Raw genomic sequence first — 27,421 nt, 5'->3', positions numbered from 1 at the left:
TGCACCACCGCCTTTCCTATGGGTTGTTTCCTGCTGCACCTGGGAGGACCCTCAGGCATGTACCGTGGCTGGTCGTATAGTAGCTGCTCCTCTGTTGCTTCACAATGGGTCCATTAGAGCTTACACTATGTGGCGGTGTTTTAATGACCATTTCTATGGTGGCTCCCTGGCACTCATGGGTGGACTCCCCAAGGCCCATGCCATGGCTTGGTGGATGATACCTATTCCTAGGAGCTGCTCCTCAGCGGCTATGAAAAGGACTACAGAGCATATAGTATAGTTGGTGGAAGATCGGACCTCCCAAGGGTGCCACTCTCCTGCTAGTCATTTCCTATATTCCATATTAAATGGGTTAAAAGGTGTGACCAGTTGAGACATAGCAGGTCTACGCATCTGCATCTATTTTCACATTCTCTCCTACAATCATGGGTATGTGTAACTACATGCTCGCCGAAATACGGTTTAAGCACTCTCTGACATCCACTAAACACCAAAACACAACACAGACCACACACGACTGACACAATTGCATCCAACCATAAAGTACATACTTACCAGGTCTACTGATGTAAGTGGCAGACTGCTGTTTTGGGGCAGCCCTACCGCCTACAGATTTGGACGAGTCATTAGACACCCTTTTAAAGGCTACTCGGCTGTAGCACCTCAGGTCCACGTGATCTGTATTGGCAACAGTGCCTGACCTGCGTTTGAGCCTGGCAGATCCAGGTGGTCGGTTCTCACTCCACACAGCTCGCGTTTAGGGGCGAGGAAGAGCTGAAGGCACCACAGAGGAAGCAGGCTGCCCTGGTGGAGCTAGTGTGGCATTCAGCCCCTTTGATCTCATCTCTTTTAGGAAGTTGCTAATGAGCAAAGTGCTTTTCTCGGTCATCTGTTCGGCTCTCTCACAAGCTGCAAGCCAAGACGGTGACTGTTTTTGATGCCATTCTCACGTGAGCTCTCCCTCCTCTTCACAGTCTGTCTGAGTCAACCTGCTTACAAGTTGACAGGGCAGCCTTGAAAATCCTGCTTATTATTAGAATAAACAAGTTCCTGAACCAGTCATCAGACAGTGCACGCTTCTTCCCGAATGAGAGTGATCAGAGATTGCACTTATAGAGCTTGGGAAGCCCCTGGAACAGGACATGTTTGGGGGAAACATCTCCAGCAGTGACATTTTCACCTTCTGAAAATATGAAAATGTATCTGCGAGAATGGGAGATAATGTTGGCTGTTTTGACTTTGCAAAGCTTAAAGCTACTGAGCTCCGACCATGTGTTTGCTTAGATATCACGCGCTATGAGGGCTACTCAACCCCGCTCTGTATGACACTGGTGTGAAAGCATCTGGTGGACCATTCCAGCCTCCTGCCTCTTGCCTGTCTGATTTTTGCTTGTTTCCACCTCCCTCTGCAGACTTAGGTAATGATAGTGTATGATCCTCAACAGGACTGCAATGGGAATAGAACAACAACAGGGAGGTGATGTCCGCTGTAGCCTAAAACCTGAGAATGACGTGTCTGGTGTCCCAGTGTAGGGAGGTGGAAGTGCCCCATTGCCAACCATTAATTGGGGCTCATTCTGTAGAAACCTCAACCCCTTCTCAACAGATCCAGGTTCTGATGGTGGCAGCGATCCTTAGCCAGGTCTCAACAAGAGTAGCATGGCACTGTGACCACTTGGCATCCGATCAAATGTTATTCTGGCAAAACTCTGCCCAGGATTGATGCTAAAGAGGTCCATGCTCGAGTTACAGGCCATTTATTGTCTTTTACTGTGATGTTATCATTATGCTTATTCGTTTCGTGAAACTTGGAAGTATCTTACCTTTTTTAGGTCACTGCATGTTTGGAAGTACGAAACTAGCATTTTATGTTTAAATGCCCTCTTAGTCCTTTTTTGGTTAAATTTAGACTGAAGCGGAGTGACAAAAAGACATGACAAGAGCACAGCTATAGTCCTCATGCACAAAAAAACACTACCCATTCAGGCCAACCTACAGACACTCGATTCCATCCAAATCACACTGAGTAAACTGCTACCCGTCCAAAAGAAAGGTTCAGCCACTTGCTAGGGACGTGAAGTGCTATACAAATGCAACTACAACACAACTTCAATACTATACAACATAGAGGAGAACATGTACTGATACACAGAAAGAGAAGAAAGAGACCTTAAGACACATGGAGCCTTTTAATCTCGCTGTCTATTTCCCTCCAAGAGCTGCGATACAGAGAACGACTGGACATGTAAGGTTACTCAACCAGAAACGTCCTTTGTTTGCAATATACATAGCACAGAAACCTGGTTTTGGGTGTACAAAATCTGTTTTTGGCATTGAAAATCCTACAACAAATAAATCGATTTTGTGTTCAATTGTTCCCTATAAACAAATTGTATGGTATTTGAATTGCACCTATATAGTGCTCCATACTCCACTGTGGAGCACTGAAGTGCATCATCGGGCGAGTAGGACGGCTTGGCTGATGTACTTGCTGCAAGTCTGTGTGCGAAGTGTTTAGGTGTCATGCCGGAGTAGTCAAAGCGGTGCTCTTTTCGTGTCTTGGGTGGTGGATGCAATGTGATGGAGGAGGAATATGCACAATAGGGCGCGCTCAGGTTATATTAGGTAGCTGTTACAGTTTACTCTGTAAGCCCCATATGGACTTTGTACTGTGAGCAGTAGTTGGGCCATCCACGTTATACGACATGTGGGTCTTGTGAGATGAGGGACAGGCCAGATGGAGGACACAGAGAAGAGACAGAGATCTACCTGGATGGTCTGTGTAGAAAGTGGTCCCATATATGAGTACTGCTGTATTCTGCTCAGCTGTGAATACACTGAGGGTTCTGCGTCGGCCCTGCATGGATGGACTCTAGTAATGTCTTCCAAGATGGATGCCATATGTGGCAGATTCCTTCATGCTTTGGCTGTGTGTCTTCTTAGGTAATGAGTGACTTGGTTTCTATGGATTGATGCTAGTGCTCGGACAGTGTAAGAGTGTCCAATCTTAGCTCTGGTCTGTTATGGTCATCAATAACACACCGGTTGGGAGTAGAATGGTCATCCAGCCTGCACTTTCCGCAGTTGGCTGTGGCACAGCCTAATTGGGACGATTCCTGTGACATATGAGCACTATTGTCTTCCAGCCAGCACTGAGTACAGCCAGCAAAGTTAGAGTCCAATTGTAGTGACTTTAGTGGAATTTCAACACCCTTGCCATCTAACCTGCTCATATCACAGCTCGCCATACCAATAGTGATGTTCATGTGCTCTTGGTCCCTCTTGGGCAGAGTATGCTATTCTAGTCTCAAATGCTGTTTAGGTTTGATTTCAGAGGTCCTGGGTTTTCTGTTTGCATCTTTATCTTGGGAAGAGCAGGTTTTAAGTAGCTTCTTGAACTTTGGATGGCTTTGTATAGTTCTTGTTTTGGCTCGCACTAAGTTCTAAAGTTTTGGTCCCTCCTGTCTGTTTGGTATTTTGTCCTCCATCACAGTGAGATGTCAGAAGAGGCGTCCTTGATATATAGTTGACCCTGGCCCAGTACTGCCGGTAAGGCATTACCCTGCGTGACTGTCTCCTGATTTTACTTAGGTATTTCTACTTAGTACATACAGACATTCACAGGGATAACACTACGCGTTCTGACTCACTACCTTGTACAGTCCTGATTTTTTTCTTTAAGAAGACGTAGACACAAGAGGAAAGGGGGAAATGATAAAAGGAGAGATTTCTAGAGAGCCAGAGAAAAAGGTTGACAAAGTTGGGAACAGTGAGAAGACCGAGGAAAGAGACAAAACTGAGAGCAGAAGTACGAATCGGAGAGAACGAGAGGGAGAAAAGAATAGAAAGTGAGTGTGCGGGAGGAAGGGGGAGGTGTAGCCAGCATGAGGAAAAAAAGAGGAACTAGGAAAAGTGAGAGACAAATAAACGTGGGAGGGAGAGAAAAGTGAGTAACTGAGAGAGCAGAGAGCGAGAGGGGTAAAGTGAACGAGAAAGAATAAAGATAAACATTGAGAGAACAAGAATAGAAGAACAGAGAAACCAAAGAGACAGAGAAAAGTGGGTGAATGAAGATAGGGCAGCTAGAGGGTAGAAAGGGGGAAGAAAGAATGTGAGATAATGGGTAAGAGCAAGCGGGGAGGGACGTAGTGAGCGAGAGAGATATAGACATGGTCTAGTTTTCTCCTGAATCCACATTCTGCGAGGAGTTACATGAGATGCCCTCTCCAGCAGCACATTGGTTCTTTCAGTGCCGGAGACTGAGAAACTCGTGAGTGCCCACTAATACTTGGAACACACCACTCTCTCCTACAGATGGCCCACTCTGATGCCTCCTCAGGAGACAGGGAGGTCTGGCTTGTCAACGGAGCTACTCTGAGTCACCAGAGCAGCGCTATGCTCTAACGCAGCCACAACTCACAGGGCTGGGAAGCTATCACTTTGTTGGAGGGGTCAGGACTTGAAGAGAGGCTTGGAAGTAAAAATCTCTCACTAGATATTGGCTCACATCTCATAAACTCCAAATACAAGGCACACAAGAATGGAAAAGGGCTGACAGTACTTGGATGGGTACCTTTCAGATGCTAGACATAGGACAGACAACCTCCACCTGCCTCACAGTTTGGGGATATGAATATAGGAAAAACATAATTACATTTTGGTGTGTCACCTTTTCTGATGCAACGTTACAGGTGTTTTGCTAGTTGTTTCACCACCCACTAGAGGTCACTGAGAGGCTGTTAAAAATGTGCTGCATGTCCTGATCTCAAAACAGATCGTCAGGATGTATCCTAGAATGGCCTGTGCTGAGAGGGCTCCTCACAGAGAGTAACCCCTCCTCAATCAATCAATCAGTTTTTTTGTAAGCGCGGCTACTCACCCATGAGCGTCTCAAGGCGCACTCTGTCTGCTGAGCTTCATAGGATTCAGCTGCAACCGCTTACCTCTACCCTGACCTCTAGCAGTACCCTGGCTTAATGGAAGCTGCTGTCTACGAATTACTGGACATCTTGTATAGCACATAACCTCCCAGAAAGTGCTACACCGACTGAAATGATTATTTTTACTCTGGTTAGACCCTGATAGTCATTCCAGGAGCTGTCTTGTCGGGGTCTGTGATGTTCTGGTAACTGTGGTACTTTCAAAGGAAAGCCTCGGCCTTTCCATCCACACACCCGGACTGTATTTTGAGACAATCGTCCCCACAGCTTTTTCCCACCAGCAAGCTGCATTATGTTAGGGTGTGCCCCCAGAAGGTTGGCAACTTAGGCCAGTAAGGAGGTTGAAAGGGGAGACACCTCGGGGAAAGTCAACAAATCTTTTAAATATTTCAATAAATGAGAGTGGCGCTTTCCATCTTATCAGAATTAATACTTGAATATCATTTAATCTGTCCATGCTCTGGTTAAGACTTAGCGGTTTCTCTAGATTTTGTAATCATCAGTCCATATCACAGTGAGTAATTTTTTAAGTCTTATGACATTCGCTAAAGTATTCCAGTCATTTCTTAAACAATTCTTTATTTGGCCTATCATAGGAAAGCCACACTCCAGCTAACCTGTTTCACTCCATTAGAGGGAGCTTTCTTAGGGCTATCTGTTCTAGATTTTCCCAATTTACAGTTAATGTCATCTGTTCTTCTATTCAAAATGTTGAAAGACCCTTGTTGTTTATCACATTGTGCTTTGCAATTTCTGTGCATTTTCGTGATGAAGTGCACTTGATTTCTTCCTGTAACCAGAGTATGGTGTGCTCCTCAGTGCAGGTCGTACATTATATATGATTGTGATGCATACAGGTATGCTGGCATGCCTCGTGGGCTCACCAAGAACAGCTGAAGCGAAAAATAACTTTATTTTACGGATGGCGCAAACTATTATGTACAGCAACACCTGAATTATGCAGCAACGGAGGAGTAAATTATGCGGCAGTGTTATTTAAAGAAGTATGCAGCGATAAATGGGTAAATTAAATTGCAGAACATTCTGTGGCAGTCTTGTTTTGGTATTTTGACATTGTATACACAATAAAGCTGTTCACCCAGAAGTTTCACCTCATGAGCCCCAGTGTTACACCTCAATACAGCAAGCAGCAACTGACTGGTGGCCAGTTAACATTTGCAAAGGGTCTGACAAGAAACCGTAGTACCAGAATTGTTTCACGTTTGATACGTTTAAGCTAGCAACATATAACTTGTTGACATCAGCAAATTATGCAACAGATGGTGGACTAATGTGGTAAATCTCTAATTATGTAAAAATAAATGGCACATCCACACCACTGAGTAATTTCAGTGGCCTCACTGTACATGGCTGATTACTTGCCGTAAAGTCACCTGCTGGCTTTTCAAGTTCTATTTCGTGTTTATGTACTTATACTCAGTGCTGGTAATGTCAGCCACACAGCGCCAGACGCCACTACCCCAGGTCCGATTCATACCTGCTTTCCTCCCAGTCCCGAGGCTTCTTGGTTTCATTGGGCTTGATGCAGCGGATATAGTGAGGAGTGCATTTCATCAGAGTGCTGACAAGGTCATTGGCTTGTTTCTGTAGAAGGAGAAACAATATTTACTCATGAGTCACCCCACAGCTGCAGGGCTTCTAACATGTCTGCAATGGGAACAGTGTGGCTGAAATACCAGGGGGGATGAGGCGAAATGAGGGAGTTTAATTACAATCTGGCACTTAGAGCCAGTTTCTCCTTTAAACCATACAACTTGGTTCTCAGTTACCAGGAGAGAATGAAAAGAAGACATTGATAAAAAAAAGGTGCACATCATGAATGTTACTACCAGTATAATGAATATTTACAGCTAAAATGTTTTAGCTAGAACAGTATTTTGCAAAATAAATGTAGGATAAAGTATCCTGTACAGCACACAATGAAGACATTACAAGTCATGAAGAAGTACTGTGATCATAGGGAGGAATGAGGCCAAAGGCAGGGCACCTTTATATGGTCATGGAACTGCCAGGGGATTTGAAATATTCCCATAATAGGTAGGGGCACTTTATTCCTTATAATGCATGGCCACACTATCACTCTCCCCACAAACCACTTAGATACTTGGTGTGATGCTTTTTTCATGTGAATTGGATCAGATGTTTTTAACCATGAAGAATAAAAGTAGAATATCTAGTGCAAATTAAACATACAAAAAAAGCAGTTAGATATTTTGTGCAAAAAGATATTAGATTCCGTGCAATACAAGCCAGATTAAAAACAACACTGCAGCTCAGAGTGTGTAGAAACATGGAGAGATTCTATTTTTCCTATAATTACCTAAAGTGTGGAAAAACGAAACATGTTGCCTTAAACATAGCCTTTCTGCTCATCACTGTTCATCTAGAAACAGAGCAGAAGAAGCAAAAGCCACGTTATATTTGCATTTGTTAGACTGTATCTTTAGTGATGATCTATGTACTGGCTCCTGGCTCCAGCAGCAAGCACTGGGAAGTCAGACCTCAAGTGTAATAAGGTTATTAGTCTTGATTCCAACCAGTCAGTGTAAAATCATTAGATACAAGTCTCTCCAGAAACAGCCAAAATGTGTTTAGTCCACAAGGACTTTGTCAATGTCTATTCATTGGCAGTATCGATGTGGATTCTGTGTAGAAAAAACTGGCAAGGTCTACCGACGGCCACGTTGAAAAAACATATGTGGGATGTGTAAATGGCATGTCTGTACCGGCTTAAGTTCACTTCTTTGCTATGTAACGCCATTCATTACCATTACTCTTACCTTTTGACCAATTCGGCCTAAAACAGCCATTCGGATCCAACTACTTCCTTCACGGACACTGTCCCACCAGCGCTAACATACTTTTCTGGCACTGCTTATTTTTTCCTGTACGTGGCTGGTGCAGATGTGCTATTTACACATCCGAGATATATTTTTTCACCTTGACAAAGTCCTTGTGGATAAACTCATGCCTGCTCTATATGCTATTGACCATGCTCCCATCTGCTTGTCATATAGTCTTGACTGACGGCTGCACCGGCCCACTCATATAACAACCTTAGGCAGCGGGGTGAGATTCTGGCGAGCACCTTTATAATACAATTTGTATTTCCCTTTTCTTACAAATAGCGACTGTAATTTAGTCGTATAATTAGCTTTACTCTTTTTTTCTTGTATCTCCGCTGCTATGATTTTAATAGTTGGTTTATACAGGGAATGCAGGCTCCTGGGTATCATACTGCTTTCATGTAAGCGCTAAAAACCATTGGACTCAGTGCTACTATATTTGGTAAGAGCAGCGCTTTAAATTTAGTGTTTAGAAACATCAGATATATGGTGACAAGTGGTGCATAAAAAGACAAAACTTAATAAAGACTGCTTCAATAACGGACAGAAAAAGTGATCCTAGCAAATGAACGACTTGTGTCCAAGTGCTATTAATGCCCAGGTTTTTTAGCGCTAGGTAAGTAACAATGACTATGGTGGTGGACTGATCGGCTGACTGAATTAATACAGGCTTATGTGTTGGACACTCCGACCTATGACTGACTGGGCAGATTTAGTTAGGACACTTTTTTTTTTTTTTACCCCAAACCCAACTGTTTTCGATGATAGAAAACTGCTGTGAGCTCCCATTGGTGGTTGTGCTCGCTGATGTCATACCTTACCATATGGTGTCATGAATGACCTCATGTGAGGTCACCGCTAAAGGAAAAGGCAGCCTGTTAACAGAGAAGCTCTGCTTCATAATATTCCATAAGCTAAGATGCAGTAAAAGCCAATGCAACAGCCAAAGAGCCCTGAATCTAACATGCTGCAGTGCTGTAGCACAGACAACCACTGGTGCAGTGGCCCTCGCCAAGCACTTCACACTTCAATTGTGAATTTACAAGCTATAGGAGAGCTGCTTCTCACCTCGAATGATGCAAAACACTTCCTGTAGGGATTGTCTTAACTTCTGAGGTTCTCGTGCTAACGCTGATAATGCGAAAAAGTTTGCTTGTCAGGTAGAAAGAAGTAAACTAACACGTGTTGCATCTCAGAAGCTGTGATGTTCTCCAGAACCACAGCTGGAAATATCCTGTGTATTCTAAGATGTGCTGAATGATCCACAAAAATCCTGACCAGAGCAGAAATATAAAGTCACGCGGCTCACACGCTGAGATTAAACTTATTCAAACATCCGAAAACCGCAGTTTGGCTACGGGTGGCCCAGTTGGGTTTGTGGGAACCATTTTAAGGACGCCGAAGGGTACATTTCCCGACATAAATAACACGAACTGTAACAACATCTGGTTTGCAATAGCAGATATGAGCCGTTTGCAGCAACTGTTTAAAACACTGCACCAAATCGATAAAAAAAAGCATTGAAGAAGCAGGGGTTTCGGCAACAACATAAATTCATCAGAATACCGGAAGTGACGTCACGCACGCTCTGACCCTCAGATGACACAACCACGTTGCATACCTTTTAACTTTATGTAACGGCTGGGCGGGTGGAACTCAATTTTAGCAGGAGACTCCAGACTTTTATTTTGTTCCGCAATGTAAGAAATTATTGTACCTATTTTACACAGTGTATTTAGAAGGCACTGGATGAACACTGATTAAACTGCAAGTCACATTCACGAAAGTAGTATTTATTTTTTTATGGGCCCTGACCCGCTTCACTCCTCCCAGCTGTGAAACTGTGAGCAACATTCTGCATAAACAGCTCAATGAGCTGAGGCTTCGCTTCTGGCAGAAAATGTTTCTATCAGCAGATCACTGACTCCATACTTGGCACAGCCCAGCCGGCCTTTCATCCCCCTCAAGGTTGGAAATCGACCACCATATTTTGCAAATAGTAAGATCAGTTATTTAGAGCATTGGAAACTCTGTGTAAAAAGACAGCTACTGCAGCCAGTTGCACCCAGCGATGAGGATGGCGGGCGAGTGGGCACAAGGCCCCTGAGGCGAGTGACCGGAGCGGTATGGCGAGGACCTCTTCTCCTGTCCTTAGTGCCTTAGCAGTCCCTTAGCTGCCACTGAGAGTCCACTGGAGGCCAGAGCGCAGACTATAGAAAGTACACATGGTTTCTAGAGAACTATTTACTTTCTCTTATTGACATTGCCTTTACAACCTGCGAGACCAGGAGTAGCCATGGCAATGTCAGGAGGCCACTGGTTCTAACTGGCGCCCTTGAGTAATGACGACTACAAACAATCTGTGATGGAAACAGGTTCCAACAGGTCTCTTCATATCAAGCGCTGGCAACCGAGTGAACTCCCTCATGGCGCCAACTGCCATCCCTCAAACCCTCCTGGTCCAAACGTCCTGCTTGGCAGAAGCCAAGGCACTCTGGGGGGACGTTACATATCTAAAAGGAGAGGTAAAGGGGGTAGTGACAATTGCACAACCTCTTCCTCTCCAAAACTCCTGTTATTTTACACAGTGCTGGACACTTGATGGCAAGTTTACAGTCTTGGAACTCCTCCCATCCAACCTTCTCCACACTGTTGATGTTTCTGTCATATTTCCTTCTGCCTTGTCAAGGGTAACCATGACTACACATGACAACATAAACCTGCTACGTTTTCAACTCCATCTATTATTTCTTTACCTAGTTCAAGCCATATGTGCTCGCTGTAAGGAAAAGGCTCCCTTTTGCAGTTACCCCCCACTTTTTGCCTGATACTGATGCTGACTTGACTGAGTAGTGTGCTGGGACCCTGCTAACCAGGCCCCAGCACCAGTGTTCTTTTACCTAAAATGTACCATTGTTCCCACAATTGGCACACCCCTGGCACACAGATAAGTCCCTTGTAAAAGGTACCAGTGGTACCAAGGGCCCTGTGACCAGGGAAGGTCCCTAAGGGCTGCAGCATATGTTGTGCCTCCCTAAGGGACCTGTAGGAAGTTGGCTCTGTATGTGCTATTTCAAAGTAAGGAATAGCATGCACAGAGTCCCAGGGTTCCCCTTAGAGGTAAAATAGTGGTAAAAAGAGATAATACTAATGCTCTATTTTGTGGTAGTGTGGTCGAGCAGTAGGCTTATCCAAGGAGTAGTGTTAAGCATTTGTTGTACATACACATAGACAATAAATGAGGTACACACACTCAGAGACATATCCAGCCAATAGGTTTTGTATAGAAAAATATCTTTTCTTAGTTTATTTTAAGAACCACAGGTTCAAATGTAACATGTAATATCTTGTTTGAAAGGTATTGCAGGTAAGTACATTAGGAACTTTGAATCATTTCAATTGCATGTATACTTTTCAAGTTATTCACAAATAGCTATTTTAAAAGTGGACACTTAGTGCAATTTTCACAGTTCCTGGGGGAGGTAAGTTTTTGTTAGTTTTACCAGGTAAGTAAGACACTTACAGGGTTCAGTTCTTGGTCCAAGGTAGCCCACCGTTGGGGGATCAGAGCAACCCCAAAGTTACCACACCAGCAGCTCAGGGCCGGTCAGGTGCAGAGTTCAAAGTGGTGCCCAAAACGCATAGGCTTCAATGGAGAGAAGGGGGTGCCCCGGTTCCAGTCTGCCAGCAGGTAAGTACCCGCGTCTTCGGAGGGCAGACCAGGGGGGTTTTGTAGGGCACCGGGGGGGACACAAGCCCACACAGAAATTTCACCCTCAGCGGCGCGGGGGCGGCCGGGTGCAGTGTTAGAACAAGCGTCGGGTTCGCAATGGAAGTCAATGAGAGATCAAGGGATCTCTTCAGCGCTGCAGGCAGGCAAGGGGGGGCTTCCTCGGGGAAACCTCCACTTGGGCAAGGGAGAGGGACTCCTGGGGGTCACTTCTGCAGTGAAAGTCCGGTCCTTCAGGTCCTGGGGACTGCGGGTGCAGGGTCTTTTCCAGGCGTCGGGACTTAGGTTTCAGAGAGTCGCGGTCAGGGGAAGCCTCGGGATTCCCTCTGCAGGCGGCGCTGTGGGGGCTCAGGGGGGACAGGTTTTGGTACTCACAGTCGTAGAGTAGTCCGGGGGTCCTCCCTGAGGTGTTGGTTCTCCACCAGCCGAGTCGGGGTCGCCGGGTGCAGTGTTGCAAGTCTCACGCTTCTTGCGGGGAGATTGCAGGGTTCTTTAAAGCTGCTTCTTTGGATAAAGTTGCAGTCTTTTTGGAGCAGGTCCGCTGTCCTCGGGAGTTTCTTGTCATCGTCGAAGCAGGGCAGTCCTCAGAGGATTCAGAGGTCGCTGGTCCCTTTGGAAGGCGTCGCTGGAGCAGAGTTCTTTGGAAGGCAGGAGACAGGCCGGTGAGTTTCTGGAGCCAAGGCAGTTGTTGTCTTCTGGTCTTCCTCTGCAGGGGTTTTCAGCTAGGCAGTCCTTCTTCTTGTTGTTGCAGGAATCTAGTTTCTAGGTTCAGGGAGAGCCCTTAAATACTAAATTTAAGGGCGTGTTTAGGTCTGGGGGGTTAGTAGCCAATGGCTACTTGCCCTGAGGGTGGGTACACCCTCTTTGTGCCTCCTCCCAAGGGGAGGGGGTCACATTCCTATCCCTATTGGGGGAATCCTCCTTCTACAAGATGGAGGATTTCTAAAAGTCAGAGTCACCTCAGCTCAGGACACCTTAGGGGCTGTCCTGACTGGCCAGTGACTCCTCCTTGTTTTTCTCATTATCTCTCCTGGACTTGCCGCCAAAAGTGGGGGCTGGGTCCAGGAGGCGGGCATCTCCACTAGCTGGAGTGCCCTGGGGCATTGTAACACGAAGCTTGAGCCTTTGAAGCTCACTGCTAGGTGTTACAGTTCCTGCAGGGGGGAGGTGTGAAGCACCTCCACCCAGAGCAGGCTTTGTTTCTGTCCTCAGAGAGCACAAAGGCTCTCACCGCATGAGGTCAGACACTCGTCTCTCAGCAGCAGGCTGGCACAGACCAGTCAGTCCTGCACTGAACAATTGGGTAAAATACAGGGGGTATCTCTAAGATGCCCTCTGTGTGCATTTTTTAATAAATCCAACACTGGCATCAGTGTGGGTTTATTATTCTGAGAAGTTTGATACTAAACTTCCCAGTATTCAGTGTAGCCATTATGGAGCTGTGGAGTTCGTTTTTGACAGACTCCCAGCCCATATACTCTTATGGCTACCCTGTACTTACAATGTCTAAGGTTTTGCTTAGACACTGTAGGGGCATAGTGCTCATGCACATATGCCCTCACCTGTGGTATAGTGCACCCTGCCTTAGGGCTGTAAGGCCTACTAGAGGGGTGACTTACCTATGCCACAGGCAGTGGGAGGTTGGCATGGCACCCTGAGGGGAGTGCCATGTCGACTTAGTCATTTTCTCCCCATCAGCACACACAAGCTGGCAAGCAGTGTGTCTGTGCTGAGTGAGGGGTCCCTAGGGTGGCATAAGACATGCTGCAGCCCTTAGAGACCTTCCCTGGCATCAGGGCCCTTGGTACCAGGGGTACCAGTTACAAGGGACTTACCTAGGTGCCAGGGTTGTGCCAATTGTGGAAACAATGGTACATTTTAGGTGAAAGAACACTGGTGCTGGGGCCTGGTTAGCAGGGTCCCAGCACACTTCTCAGTCAAGTCAGCATCAGTATCAGGCAAAAAGTGGGGGGTAACTGCAACAGGGAGCCATTTCTTTACACAAGCCCCCCCCAGCCCACAGGCCAGGAGACTCAGCCAAAGCTGGGAGAGTCTTCCTAGTCTGTCAGGCGAGGAAGAGTAGAGGAAATAGGCTGGTTTGTTGCAGGGCCTACTCTGCCTTACATCCTCCTGTTCAGGTCATTCCCTCTGGGGAACTGACCCACTTCCACAGTGATAGGACCCATACTGAACTGCCTCTTGTCTGTGCTTTTTATGTCTTCACCCATTCTCTCTATTTTGGGGTTAGAGGTATCCACCTCTGCTAATCTTATCTTAGCCAGGGTCACCCCTAGCTTACCCAAAGAGGTTACCCAGAGCTGGAGTAACCCCACCATGACCAACAGGGTCAGGGGGCCTAACTTGCTATTTGGCATGGGGTCAGACCACCATGCCAAGGATAGTGCAGCCATAAAGGCTAACACCCAGCAGAGGCCACTGACAGCTGTCAGTGCCCAGAACCACACCTTTAGCTCTTCACCTACAAGGGAAGGGGCTAAGTTACAGGCTTCTTTGGGTTCAGGGTGCCGGTCTGCTGTATTAGAGTGGGGGGTTACCACATCTTGTAGTAAACACCCTTCTTCCACTCTTTCTTCTGTTAGCTGAGGAGCCACCCACTCAGGCTTAACAGTTGCCTGACTAGCCAGGACTTCTTGTGGGTCAGGTTGGACTTTATCAGAGCCACTTTTGGAGTTCTCCCCTACTGGAGCAGAATCTCCTTGGCTTGCTGGAACCTTGGCTAAAGGTTGTCCACCTTTCCTACTCTGTTTCCTTTTCTTTTTCTTCTGGGGCCTACTTGCATTTACTGCAGAGGCAGGCACTCCAGAATCCTTGGGAGAGGACTGGCACTGGACCAGTTCCTCTCTTGGGCTCTGACTAACCTCTAGGTAGTCATTTCCAAGGAGACAATCAAGGGGGAGGTCTGTACTGACTACCACCCTTCTCCAGCTAAAAGTCCCACCCACTTCTATGGGAACAAAAGCCACAGGCCTATCAGTGACCCTGTCTGGGCTAACTCTTACTCTGGCCATCTCACCTGGGATGTACTGGTTTGAGAACACCAGCCTGTCATGCACAATAGTGTGACTGGCACAAGTGTCTCTCAGGGCAGTGGCTGGGATTCCATTCACCAGTAGGTGGTGGAAGTGTCTACTTCCCTCTGGAATCTCCAACTCACCTGTTGGGCCCTTTTTCCAATTGAAGGCTATGAAGACCTCCTCATCTGAGGAGTCATCTCCAATGGCTACACTGGTTACCCCTGGGATTTTGCTAGGGGGTTTGTTTTTGGGACAAGAAGTGTCCTTGGTGTGGTGCCCTGTCTGTTTACAGTTATGGCACCATGCCTTAGTGGCATCCCAGCTCTTACCCTGGTACCCACCTTTGTTTTGGGTTGTGTCTCTGGGCCCACCCACCGGGTCTGGTTTTTGGGGGCCTACAGGGGACTCTTTTTCTTTGTTTCTAGTGTCACCCACTTTCTCCTGGGGAGGCTTTGTAACCCCTTTCTTTTGGTCACCCCCAGTGGAAGTTTTGGTTACCCTAGTCTTGACCCAGTGGTCTGCCTTCTTTCCCAATTCTTGGGGAGAAATTGGACCTAGGTCTACCAGATACTGATGCAACTTTTCATTGAAGCAGTTACTTAAAATGTGTTCTTTCATAAACAAATTATAAAGCCCAACATAGTCATACACTTCATTTCCAGTTACCCAACCATCCAGTGTTTTCACTGAGTAGTCAACATAATCAACCCAGGTCTGGCTCGAGGATTTTTGAGCCCCCCTGAATCTAATTCTATACTCCTCAGTGGAGAATCCAAAGCCCTCAATCAGGGTACCCTTCATGAGGTCATAGGATTCTGCATCTTTTTTAGAGAGTGTGAGGAGTCTATCCCTACACTTTCCTGTGAACATTTCCCAAAGGAGAGCACCCCAGTGAGATTTGTTCACTTTTCTGGTTTCACAAGCCCTCTCAAAAGCTGTGAACCATTTGGTGATGTCATCACCCTCTTCATATTTTGTTACAATCCCTTTGGGGATTTTCAACATGTCAGGAGAATCTCTGACCCTATTTATGTTGCTGCCACCATTGATGGGTCCTAGGCCCATCTCTTTTCTTTCCCTTTCTATGGCTAGGATCTGTCTTTCCAAAGCCAATCTTTTGGCCATCCTGGCTAACTGGATGTCCTCTTCACTGGAGTTATCCTCAGTGATTTCAGAGTTGTTGGCTCCTCCTGTGAGGGAACCAGCATCTCTGACTATTATTTGTGGAGTCAGGGCTTGAGAGGCCCTGTTCTCCCTAAATAGGACTGGAAGGGGGGAATTTTCCTCCAAGTCACTATCTTCATCCTCTGTGTTGCCATCCTCAGAGGGGTTGGCCTTTTCAAACTCTGCGAACAGCTCCTGGAGCTGTAGTTTGGAAGGTCTGGGGCCCATTACTATTTTCTTTATTTTACAGAGTGACCTTAGCTCCCTCATCTTAAGATGGAGGTAAGGTGTGGTGTCGAGTTCCACCACATTCATCTCTGCACTAGACATTATGCTTCTAAAAGTTGGAATACTTTTTAAGAATCTAAAACTAGTTCTAGGTTCTAATTCAAACTTTTACCAAACTTTTAAACTCTAAAAGAAATGCTAACAGGGACTAACACAAGGCCCTAGCAGGACTTTTAAGAATTTAGAAAACTTTTCAAATTGCAAAAATCAATTTCTAATGACAATTTTGGAATTTTTCGTGTGATCAGGTATTGGCTGAGTAGTCCAGCAAATGCAAAGTCTTGTACCCCACCGCTGATCCACCAATGTAGGAAGTTGGCTCTGTATGTGCTATTTCAAAGTAAGGAATAGCATGCACAGAGTCCCAGGGTTCCCCTTAGAGGTAAAATAGTGGTAAAAAGAGAATACTAATGCTCTATTTTGTGGTAGTGTGGTCGAGCAGTAGGCTTATCCAAGGAGTAGTGTTAAGCATTTGTTGTACATACACATAGACAATAAATGAGGTACACACACTCAGAGACAAATCCAGCCAATAGGTTTTGTATAGAAAAATATCTTTTCTTAGTTTATTTTAAGAACCACAGGTTCAAATGTAACATGTAATATCTTGTTTGAAAGGTATTGCAGGTAAGTACATTAGGAACTTTGAATCATTTCAATTGCATGTATACTTTTCAAGTTATTCACAAATAGCTATTTTAAAAGTGGACACTTAGTGCAATTTTCACAGTTCCTGGGGGAGGTAAGTTTTTGTTAGTTTTACCAGGTAAGTAAGACACTCACAGGGTTCAGTTCTTGGTCCAAGGTAGCCCACCGTTGGGGGTTCAGAGCAACCCCAAAGTTACCACACCAGCAGCTCAGGGCCGGTCAGGTGCAGAGTTCAAAGTGGTGCCCAAAACGCATAGACTTCAATGGAGAGAAGGGGGTGCCCCGGTTCCAGTCTGCCAGCAGGTAAGTACCCGCGTCTTCGGAGGGCAGACCAGGGGGGTTTTGTAGGGCACCGGGGGGGACACAAGCCCACACAGAAATTTCACCCTCAGCGGCGCGGGGGCGGCCGGGTGCAGTGTTAGAACAAGCGTCGGGTTCGCAATGGAAGTCAATGAGAGATCAAGGGATCTCTTCAGCGCTGCAGGCAGGCAAGGGGGGGCTTCCTCGGGGAAACCTCCACTTGGGCAAGGGAGAGGGACTCCTGGGGGTCACTTCTGCAGTGAAAGTCCGGTCCTTCAGGTCCTGGGGGCTGCGGGTGCAGGGTCTTTTCCAGGCGTCGGGACTTAGGTTTCAGAGAGTCGCGGTCAGGGGAAGCCTCGGGATTCCCTCTGCAGGCGGCGCTGTGGGGGCTCAGGGGGGACAGGTTTTGGTACTCACAGTCGTAGAGTAGTCCGGGGGTCCTCCCTGAGGTGTTGGTTCTCCACCAGCCGAGTCGGGGTCGCCGGGTGCAGTGTTGCAAGTCTCACGCTTCTTGCGGGGAGATTGCAGGGTTCTTTAAAGCTGCTTCTTTGGATAAAGTTGCAGTCTTTTTGGAGCAGGTCCGCTGTCCTCGGGAGTTTCTTGTCGTCGTCGAAGGTCCCTTTGGAAGGCGTCGCTGGAGCAGAGTTCTTTGGAAGGCAGGAGACAGGCCGGTGAGTTTCTGGAGCCAAGGCAGTTGTTGTCTTCTGGTCTTCCTCTGCAGGGGTTTTCAGCAAGGCAGTCCTTCTTCTTGTTGTTGCAGGAATCTAGTTTCTAGGTTCAGGGAGAGCCCTTAAATACTAAATTTAAGGGCGTGTTTAGGTCTGGGGGGTTAGTAGCCAATGGCTACTTGCTCTGAGGGTGGGTACACCCTCTTTGTGCCTCCTCCCAAGGGGAGGGGGTCACATTCCTATCCCTATTGGGGGAATCCTCCTTCTACAAGATGGATGATTTCTAAAAGTCAGAGTCACCTCAGCTCAGGACACCTTAGGGGCTGTCCTGACTGGCCAGTGACTCCTCCTTGTTTTTCTCATTATCTCTCCTGGACTTGCCGCCAAAAGTGGGGGCTGGGTCCAGGAGGCGGGCATCTCCACTAGCTGGAGTGCCCTGGGGCATTGTAACACGAAGCTTGAGCCTTTGAAGCTCACTGCTAGGTGTTACAGTTCCTGCAGGGGGGAGGTGTGAAGCACCTCCACCCAGAGCAGGCTTTGTTTCTGTCCTCAGAGAGCACAAAGGCTCTCACCGCATGAGGTCAGACACTCGTCTCTCAGCAGCAGGCTGGCACAGACCAGTCAGTCCTGCACTGAACAATTGGGTAAAATACAGGGGGTATCTCTAAGATGCCCTCTGTGTGCATTTTTTAATAAATCCAACACTGGCATCAGTGTGGGTTTATTATTCTGAGAAGTTTGATACTAAACTTCCCAGTATTCAGTGTAGCCATTATGGAGCTGTGGAGTTCGTTTTTGACAGACTCCCAGCCCATATACTCTTATGGCTACCCTGTACTTACAATGTCTAAGGTTTTGCTTAGACACTGTAGGGGCATAGTGCTCATGCACATATGCCCTCACCTGTGGTATAGTGCACCCTGCCTTAGGGCTGTAAGGCCTACTAGAGGGGTGACTTACCTATGCCACAGGCAGTGGGAGGTTGGCATGGCACCCTGAGGGGAGTGCCATGTCGACTTAGTCATTTTCTCCCCATCAGCACACACAAGCTGGCAAGCAGTGTGTCTTTGCTGAGTGAGGGGTCCCTAGGGTGGCATAAGACATGCTGCAGCCCTTAGAGACCTTCCCTGGCATCAGGGCCCTTGGTACCAGGGGTACCAGTTACAAGGGACTTACCTAGGTGCCAGGGTTGTGCCAATTGTGGAAACAATGGTACATTTTAGGTGAAAGAACACTGGTGCTGGGGCCTGGTTAGCAGGGTCCCAGCACACTTCTCAGTCAAGTCAGCATCAGTATCAGGCAAAAAGTGGGGGGTAACTGCAACAGGGAGCCATTTCTTTACAGGACCCCTCACCTAACACATGCACACTGCCGTTGCAGATTGTGTGTGTTGGTGGGGAGAAAAAGCCAAAGTCGACATGGCATCCCCCTCAGGATGCCGTGAACACCAAATGCTGCCTGTGGCATAGGTAAGTCACCCCTCTAGCAGGTCTTATAGCCCTAAGGCAGGGTGCACTATACCACAGGTGAGGGCATAGCTGCATGAGCAATATGCCCCTACAGTGTATAAGTCTATTCTTAGACATTGTAAGTACAGTGTGGCCATATTAAGTATATGGTCTGGGAGTTTGTCAAAAATTAACTCCACAGCTCCATAATGGCTACACTGAATACTGGGAAGTTTGGTATCAAACTTCTCAGACTAATAAACCCACACTGATGCCAGTGTTCGATTTATAAAAAAATGCACACAGAGGGCATCTTAGAAATGCCCCCTGTATTTTACCCAAATACCCAGTCTGTGCCAGCCTGCTGCTAAGAGACGAGTTTCTGACCCCCTGGGGCGAGAGCCTTTGTGCCCTCTGAGGACAGAAACAAAAGCCAACTCTGGGTGGAGGTGCTTCACACCTCCCCCTGCAGGAATTGTAACACCTAGCAGTGAGCCTCAAAGGCTCAGGCTTCGTGTTACAATGCCCCAGGGCACTCCAGCTAGTGTAGATGCCCGCCCCCTGGACACAGCCCCCACTTTTGGCAGTAAGTCCAGGGGAGATAATGAAAAAAACAAGGAGGAGTCACCCACCAGTCAGGACAGCCCCTAAGGTGTCCTGAGCTGAGGTGACCCCTGCCTTTAGAAATCCTCCATCTTGGTTTTGGAAGATTCCCCCAATAGGGATAGGGATGTGCCCCCCTCCCCTCAGGGAAGAGACACAAGGAGGGTGTAGCCACCCTCAAGGACAGTATCCATTGGCTACTGGCCTCCCAGACCTAAACACACCCCTAAATTCAGTATTTAGGGGCTCCCCAAATCCCAGGAAATCAGATTCCTGCAACCTAAAGAAGAAGAAGGACTGCTGACCTGAAGCCCTGCAGTGAAGACGGAGACAACAACTGATTTGGCCCCAGCCCCACCGGCCTGTCTCCCTACTTAGACGAAAACTGCAACAGCGACGCATCCAACAGGGACCAGCGACCTCTGAAGCCTCAGAGGACTGCCCTGCATCTAAAGGACCAAGAAGCTCCCGAGAACAGCGTCCCTGTTCAACAAACTGCAACTTTCTGCAACAAAGAAACAACTTTAAAGACTTCACGTTTCCCGCCTGAAGCGTGAGACTTTCCACTCTGCACCCGACGCCCCCGGCTCGACCTGCGGAAAACAAACACCTCAGGGAGGACTCCCCGGCGAATGTGAGCCTGTGGGTAGCCAGAGTTGACCCCTGAGCCTCCACAGCGACGCCTGCAGAGGAAATCCAGAGGCTCCCCCTGACCGCGACTGCCTGTAACAAGGGACCCAACGCCTGGAACCAACACTGCACCTGCAGCCCCCAGGACCTGAAGGAACCGAACTCCAGTGTAGGAGCGACCCCCAGGCGACCCTCTGCCTAGCCCAGGTGGTGGCTACCCCGAGGAGCCCCCCCTGTGCCTGCCTGCATCGTTGAAGAGATCCCCGGGTCTCTCCATTGATTCCAATTCAAAACCCGATGCCTGTTTGCACTCTGCACCCAGCCGCCCCTGTGCCGCTGAGGGTGTACTTTCTGTGACTGTTTGTGTACCCCCCGGTGCCCTACAAAAACCCCCCCTGGTCTGCCCTCCGAGGACGCAGGTACTTACCTGCTGGCAGACTGGAACCGGGGCACCCCTGTTTCCATTGAAGCCTATGTGTTTTGGGCACCTCTTTGACCTCTGCACCTGACTGACCCTGAGCTGCTGGTGTGGTAACTTTGGGGTTGCCTTGAACCCCCAACGGTGGGCTACCTTGAACCCAACTTTGAACCCTGTAAGTGTTTTACTTACCTGTGAACTTAACAATTACTTACCTCCCCCAGGAACTGTTGATTTTTGCAGTGTCCACTTTTAAAATAGCTTGCCATTTTTGTCAAAACTGTACATGCTATTGTGATTATTCAAAGTTCCTAGAATACCTGAGTGAAATACCTTTCATTTCAAGTATTACTTGTAAATCTAGAACCTGTGGTTCTTAAAATAAACTAAGAAAATATATTTTTCTATATAAAAACCTATTGGCCTGGAGTAAGTCTTTGAGTGTGTGTTCTTCAGTTATTGCCTGCGTGTGTACAACAAATGCTTAACACTACCCTCTGATAAGCCTACTCTTCGACCACACTACCACAAAATAGAGCATTAGAATTATCTCTTTTTGCCACTATCTTACCTCTAAGGGGAACCCTTGGACTCTGTGCACACTATTTCTTACTTTGAAATAGTATATACAGAGCCAACTTCCTACACTGGTGGATCAGCAGTGGGGTCTAAGACTTTGCATTTGCTGGCCTACTCAGCCAATACCTGATCACACAACTAAATTCCAAAAATTACTATTAGAAACTGATTTTTGAAATTTCAAGCTATTTTTCTAAATTTTTAAAAGTCCTGCTAGGGCCTTGTGTAAGTCCCTGTTAGCATTTCTTTTAGAGTTTAAAAGTTTGTATTTAAGTTCTAGAAGTAGCTTTTAGATTCTTAAAAAGTAATCCCAACTTTTAGAGAAATAATGTCTAGCACAGATGAGATGGTGGTGGAACTCATCCTCACCCCTTACCTGCATCTAAGGATGTCAGAGTTAAGGTCCCTTTGTAAACTAAAAAATATAAAAACTGGGTCCAACCCTACCAAAGTAAAGCTCCAAGAGCTTTTGGCAGAGTTCAAAAGGGACCACCCCTCTGAGGATAATCCTTCAGATGGGGAAATTAGTGAAGAGGAGGATGACTCCCCCCCCCCCCCCTCCTGTCCTAAATAGGGAGAACAGGGTCCCTCAAACCCTGACTCCTCAAATCCTAGTCAGAGAGACTGGTTCTTCCATAGGGGAGTCCAGTACCTCTGAAAGCTTTGAGGGCAGCCTCAATGAAGAGGACCGCCTGTTAGCCAGGATGGCCAAAAGATTGGCTTTGGAGAAGCAGCTCCTAGCCATAGAAAGGGAAAGAAAAGAGATGGGTTTAGCTCCCATCAATGGTGGCAGCAACATAAATAGGGCCAGAGAGAATACTGACATCCTAAAAATCCCCAAAGGGTTTGTAACAAAATATGAAGATGGTGATGATATCACCAAGTGGTTCACAGCTTTGGAGAGGGCTTATGCAACCAGAAAAGTAAACAGATCTCACTGGGGAGCTCTCCTATGGGAAATATTCACTGGAAAGTGTAGGGATAGACTCCTCACACTCTCTGGTAAAGATGTAGAATCTTATGACCTCATGAAGGCTACCCTGATTGAGGCCTTTGGATTCTCCACTGAGGAGTACAGGATTAGGTTCAGGGGGGCTAAAAAATCCTCGAGTCATACCTGGGTTGATTTTGTAGACTACTCAGTGAAAACACTGGATGGTTGAGTAACTGGAAATGAAGTGCATGACTATGTTGGGCTTTATAATCTATTTATGAAAGAACACATTTTAAGTAACTGCTTCAATGAAAAGTTGCAACAGCATCTGGTAGACCTAGGTCAAATTTCTCCCCAAGAATTAGGAAAGAAGGCAGACCACTGGGTCAAGACTAGGGTAACCAAAACTTCCACTGTGGGTGACCAAAAGAAAGGGGTTACAAAGCCTCCCCAGGAGAAAGTGGGTGACACTAGAAACAAAGAAAAATAGTCATATGTAGGCCCCCAAAAACCAGACCAGGTAGGTGGGCCCCAAGACACAACCCAAAACAAAGGTGGGTACCAGGGTAAGAACTGGGATGCCACTAAGGTATGGTGCCTTCAACTGGAAAAAGGGCCCAACAGGTGAGTTGGAGATTCCAGAGGGAAGTAGACACTTCCACCACGTACTGGTGAATGGAATCCCAGCCACTGCCCTGAGAGACACTTGTGCCAGTCACACTATTGTGCATGACAGGCTGGTGTTCTCCAGCCAGTACATCCCAGGTGAGACTGCTGAGAGACGAGTTTCTGACCCCCTGGGGTGAGAGCCTTTGTGCCCTCTGAGGACAGAAACAAAAGCCTGCTCTGGGTGGAGGTGCTTCACACCTCCCCCTGCAGGAACTGTAACACCCAGCAGTGAGCCTCAAAGGCTCAGGCTTCGTGTTACAATGCCCCAGGGCACTCCAGCTAGTGGAGATGCCCACCCCCTGGACACAGCCCACACTTTTGGCGGCAAGTCCAGGGGAGATAATGATAAAAACAAGGAGGTGTAACCCACCAGTCAGGACAGCCCCTAAGGTGTCCTGAGCTGAGGTGGCCCCTGCCTTTAGAAATCCTCCATCTTGTTTTTGGAGGATTCCCTCAATAGGGATAGGGATGTGACCCCCTCCCCTCAGGGAGGAGGCACAAGGAGGGTGTATCCACCCTCAAGGACAGTAGCCATTGGCTACTGCCCTCCCAGACCTAAACACACCCCTAAATTCAGTATTTAGGAGCTCCCCAGATACCAGGAAATCAGATTCCTGCAACCTAAAGAAGAAGAAGGACTGCTTGTGGAATCACATTTCTCCTTGGTGCCAACTTGGGCCTAGTGGGCCCTATGATACACAATGACAATTGGGCCTGCTTCTGTTGAACACCGTATAATGCTAGATTAGCTAGGCCTTTGAGATGTGCTTATCTCTCTTGGAACGCATTATACTGCAAGGCTTGCTAAGGTTACAGCCATCACGAGACATCACTGCATGCTAGCTTGAGCAATCCTCACTTTCAAAACGTATGCACTTATTGTTCCTATTTCTCTTATTATAGCTGTATCACGCGCTATTAGATTCATAGGACATATTGTGCAAGTTCCTTGTCTATGATCTTAACCCTTATATGGAGCGTTATGAAGAATAAATGATAAATCACATGTGCTCTATTGCAAATTTGATCATGTGTCGGTATCAAGAACCAATTAAATGTATTAATGTGCTTGCGGTTTAATTGTATAAAAGATCATGTATTACTTCCTTTTTTAGACTGTTCAAGCTGGACTTAGGCTGCTCAGTCTCCATATACATGTTTTTCTTATTAAACTTTATCAAAAGAAGAGCGGGCTGGTCTTTGGTTTGTTTCCTGAATTGTCTGGATCTGATTTACATCTGAGTTGGCTTCGACATCTTGGTGCAGAATGCGGTGTTTGGATTGACGGTCTCCCCTGTCTGGCTCTGAGCTGTTTGGGGGGGGGGGGGGGGCACCCAGCTCTTGGGGGTTTCCCTGCCTTGCTCGGTGTGGCCCTCCCTGGAAAGGGTGCCAGTGCTGTGGTGAGTCTCTGTCACTTCCTGGTCCCCCTCTTGTTTTGTATGTATGCTTTGGCTGTGTCTCAATAAGTGGGAAGTGGAGTGATAAGGGGTGAAGTTGCTTTTGAGTTTTCTAATGTCCCTCCCCCGTGGACATTGTTTTTTGTTTCTGGCTCTTTTTCTGCTCTGCCTTCATTGGCATGCCTGTAGTGCCACCCCTGTTCAGGTGGCTACTCCTGCTTTTCCATTGGTGGCCGTCCACCACGTGTCGGATTCTGTGGTTGTGTGCTCCTTTCTCTCTTCACTTCTCAATTCCTTACCCCTTTTTTCAGGGCCAATACTGGTGTTTGTTTCCTCAGCTCCTGGGATGTGAGCAGGTGTCATGTTTTTATGAATGTGTGTAGCCGGTGGGGCTGCAGTGTGGTTTTCTGGACAGCTCGAGGGCTTGTCCAGGGTTGCAGCATGAGGGGCTGTAACAGTGGAGCGGTCAGCCGGTGGGGCTGAGGCGCGTGTTTTCCGAGACACCCAGTGGGGTGGTCTCTGGTCACAGCCGGAGGGGTTGTGACTGTTATGTACCCAGCCGGAGGGGCTGTGGGGGAAATCTGGCCGGGGGGCAGTAGTGGTCTGCCCCGGTAGAGCAGGCAGGGAGTGCACTGCTGATTTGCCTGTCACCGCCTAGGTTTGGTTCTTCTGTGAACCACTCTTCTGGACGCCTGATGCCCCGGGAGCCTCCGGATTGTCCCCAGGGATTTTTTGGCTCTGGGTGCAAGAGGTGGGTGGCGGGAGGGGTATTTAGATTGTATTATAGTACCTGTGTTTTGCATGTTGCCATTTATCACATTGTAGCATTGTGTTGTTTTCCATACTGTTCAGTTCTGAGCGTCTGTTCTATCGTGGTAAGGGCCTCTTTTTGACATTGCAAGGAAAATGACAGTATTGTTACTGTGGCTTTGCAGACATGTGTTGTTGTTACAATGCCGCCTACATTCTAGTAGCATATGGGATGTCCCTTGAATGAGGGGCTGTCCTGTATGTGGAGGATAATATAAAAATAAAAAATGCCTGAACTGAAGAATGGTTTCCTCCACATGGTGGGGGGGCTGACAAGGGCAGGGAAGATTGGAGGACGAAATAATTAGAGATAATAGGGGCTTACCAAGCTCCCTTCCTGTGGCGAGTGCACAGTCACGGGAACAAACACATCCATTTTTTTTGCTTGAGGACATTTTGATAGGCAGGATGGGAAATACACTACAGGCTGAGGGTACCACAACAGGGACCAAACACTCTGAGCTGCCTGCACAGCAGCAGGCAGAGACGGAACGTGAAAGCCGCACCCTAGCATGGCGTTTGATGGATGAGGAAGTGAAAGAAAAAAAAAAGAGAAAAAAAGTAAGAGACCTTATGAAAGAATTAGACAGTTATTCCTTAACCGGGGTTAAGAGGAAGTGGCTAACGCCATCAGAAAACATGAAGAGAAGTACGAACAGATATCACATGAACTGTAAGGGTATGTTGGCAAGGGGCGTGAGGGATCACACAATTTACTATGGGATATGTCCATGTATGCACATCACACGATCCATAACATCAAGATGTGGAAGGAGGTGCTCAGCAATACAAACACACAGCTGGAGATCACAAGACACAGTCTCTCGACGTACATAAAAATGTACAGAGTTAAACAGAATAATAGCCATGGGAGGGCTGTTTTGCCTGTGTAGAAATACATTGTTATCATTACATTCTTATTATTAAAGACAACACTAACCACTGAGTTGTGTTCTGAATGCTGAGTTTGTGCTTCTCCAGACCAAGCACTCTTAGCAAAATGCCTACCAGTTGGGATGCCATGTGAATTCTACACCTTGTACTCCCCTGTGAGAGGTGCTATAAAACAAATGAATTACATGTGACAAAGAGGATAGGGAGAGATGAGAGGCCCTTATGGTTTACTTCCTTTCCCCACCACATATTTATGTGTAAAAGCTTTCTTAGATCTTATATACCTAAAAAATAACAACAGAAATAGCTCCAGAAATAATTAAAGAAATTGCCCAAAGGATTCACCTTTCCTAAATAAAAGTAGTTGTGTTCGTGCCAGAAACTACTGTGGCAATGTGTGCTTTTAGAGGACGGGAAATTATATATATATATATATATTTTTTGCTTTTGCCAATGCTTGTTTATTTTTATTTCCCCCATAACTTTGTTGAAATGGTTACATTGATTTTTCTGTTATGATTATAATTTTTGGAAATACTACCATGCATCCGCACATTTTACTAAATGATGCTTCAAAGAAATGGCACCTAAAATTTCATAGTAGTTGAGCAAAATGTTTCTTTCCTAGTAAAAGTTTTGTGAAGATATTTTGAATGCAAAGAATAGTACATTTTACTTTCGAGCTTCTGCACATATTTGCATCTGATGATAGAGCATTCTAGAAGAATTGTGCTGGGCATCTGCCTACGGTAATTCCATACCCCTGGTTGTGCATTTCTTCATAGTTCTATACAGTACATACAAATAATTTAGTCATGTTCAATTATGGAAAAGATCTAGACATTACCAGAAGAGTTACTATGTGCTGAATTGTAAATGATATCAGGATATAATAGATATACAACATTAGGGTTCTTGTAGGCATGTAGAGTGAGTTAGTTCTGTGATAACATACTTCTGTTAGGGTGTATTGATATTCAAAATAAACATATTAGTGCAGTAATAATAATGATACGTGACGTGTTAGTAACAGTGATCGATTTCACTTAATAAGCGGCTAAAAGAAAATGACACAAGTGCTTGTCTATGTACACTTAGTACATGCAGTATGCTGAAGTCATGTGAGCGCAACTAAAGTATCAAAGGGGCAATAAATAAATAAATAAAAATGCAACACACATGTTTTTTATTTTATAGCAGTAACGGCAATACTGCTTATATTGTATCAGGACAGTAGAACTCCTGCAAATATTAATGGATTCTTTAATGGATCCAGCTAATTAATGTGCATTGCACTTTGTACAATGTCTCTCGTTATGGGAATATGTTTTGAACAAAAAAAGTGAATGTGATGTTTTAGGGTAAAAAAAAATACTAGTTACACATAACGTTTAAGATA

The 27,421-nt window shown here is 46.5% G+C and overlaps 1 protein-coding gene across 4 annotated transcripts in view; it reads right to left on the bottom strand.

Annotated features, from left to right (window-relative positions):
• MYO1E (myosin IE) overlaps positions 1-27,421 on the bottom strand; it is a 451,378-nt gene that overhangs the window by 112,755 nt on the left and 311,202 nt on the right. For all 4 annotated transcript variants that reach the window (XM_069222075.1, XM_069222077.1, XM_069222074.1 and 1 more), the window contains exon 17: positions 6,439-6,545. In XM_069222075.1, coding sequence (XP_069078176.1) covers positions 6,439-6,545 — 107 coding nt within the window. The remainder of the gene's footprint in view (positions 1-6,438; positions 6,546-27,421) is intronic.

Source organism: Pleurodeles waltl, chromosome 3_1, assembly GCF_031143425.1.
Source record: "Pleurodeles waltl isolate 20211129_DDA chromosome 3_1, aPleWal1.hap1.20221129, whole genome shotgun sequence".
In the NCBI taxonomy this organism is placed as follows: Eukaryota; Metazoa; Chordata; class Amphibia; order Caudata; family Salamandridae; genus Pleurodeles; species Pleurodeles waltl.
The sequence above is the reverse complement of the archived record's forward strand: the minus strand, read 5'-3'. Positions and strand labels throughout refer to the sequence as shown.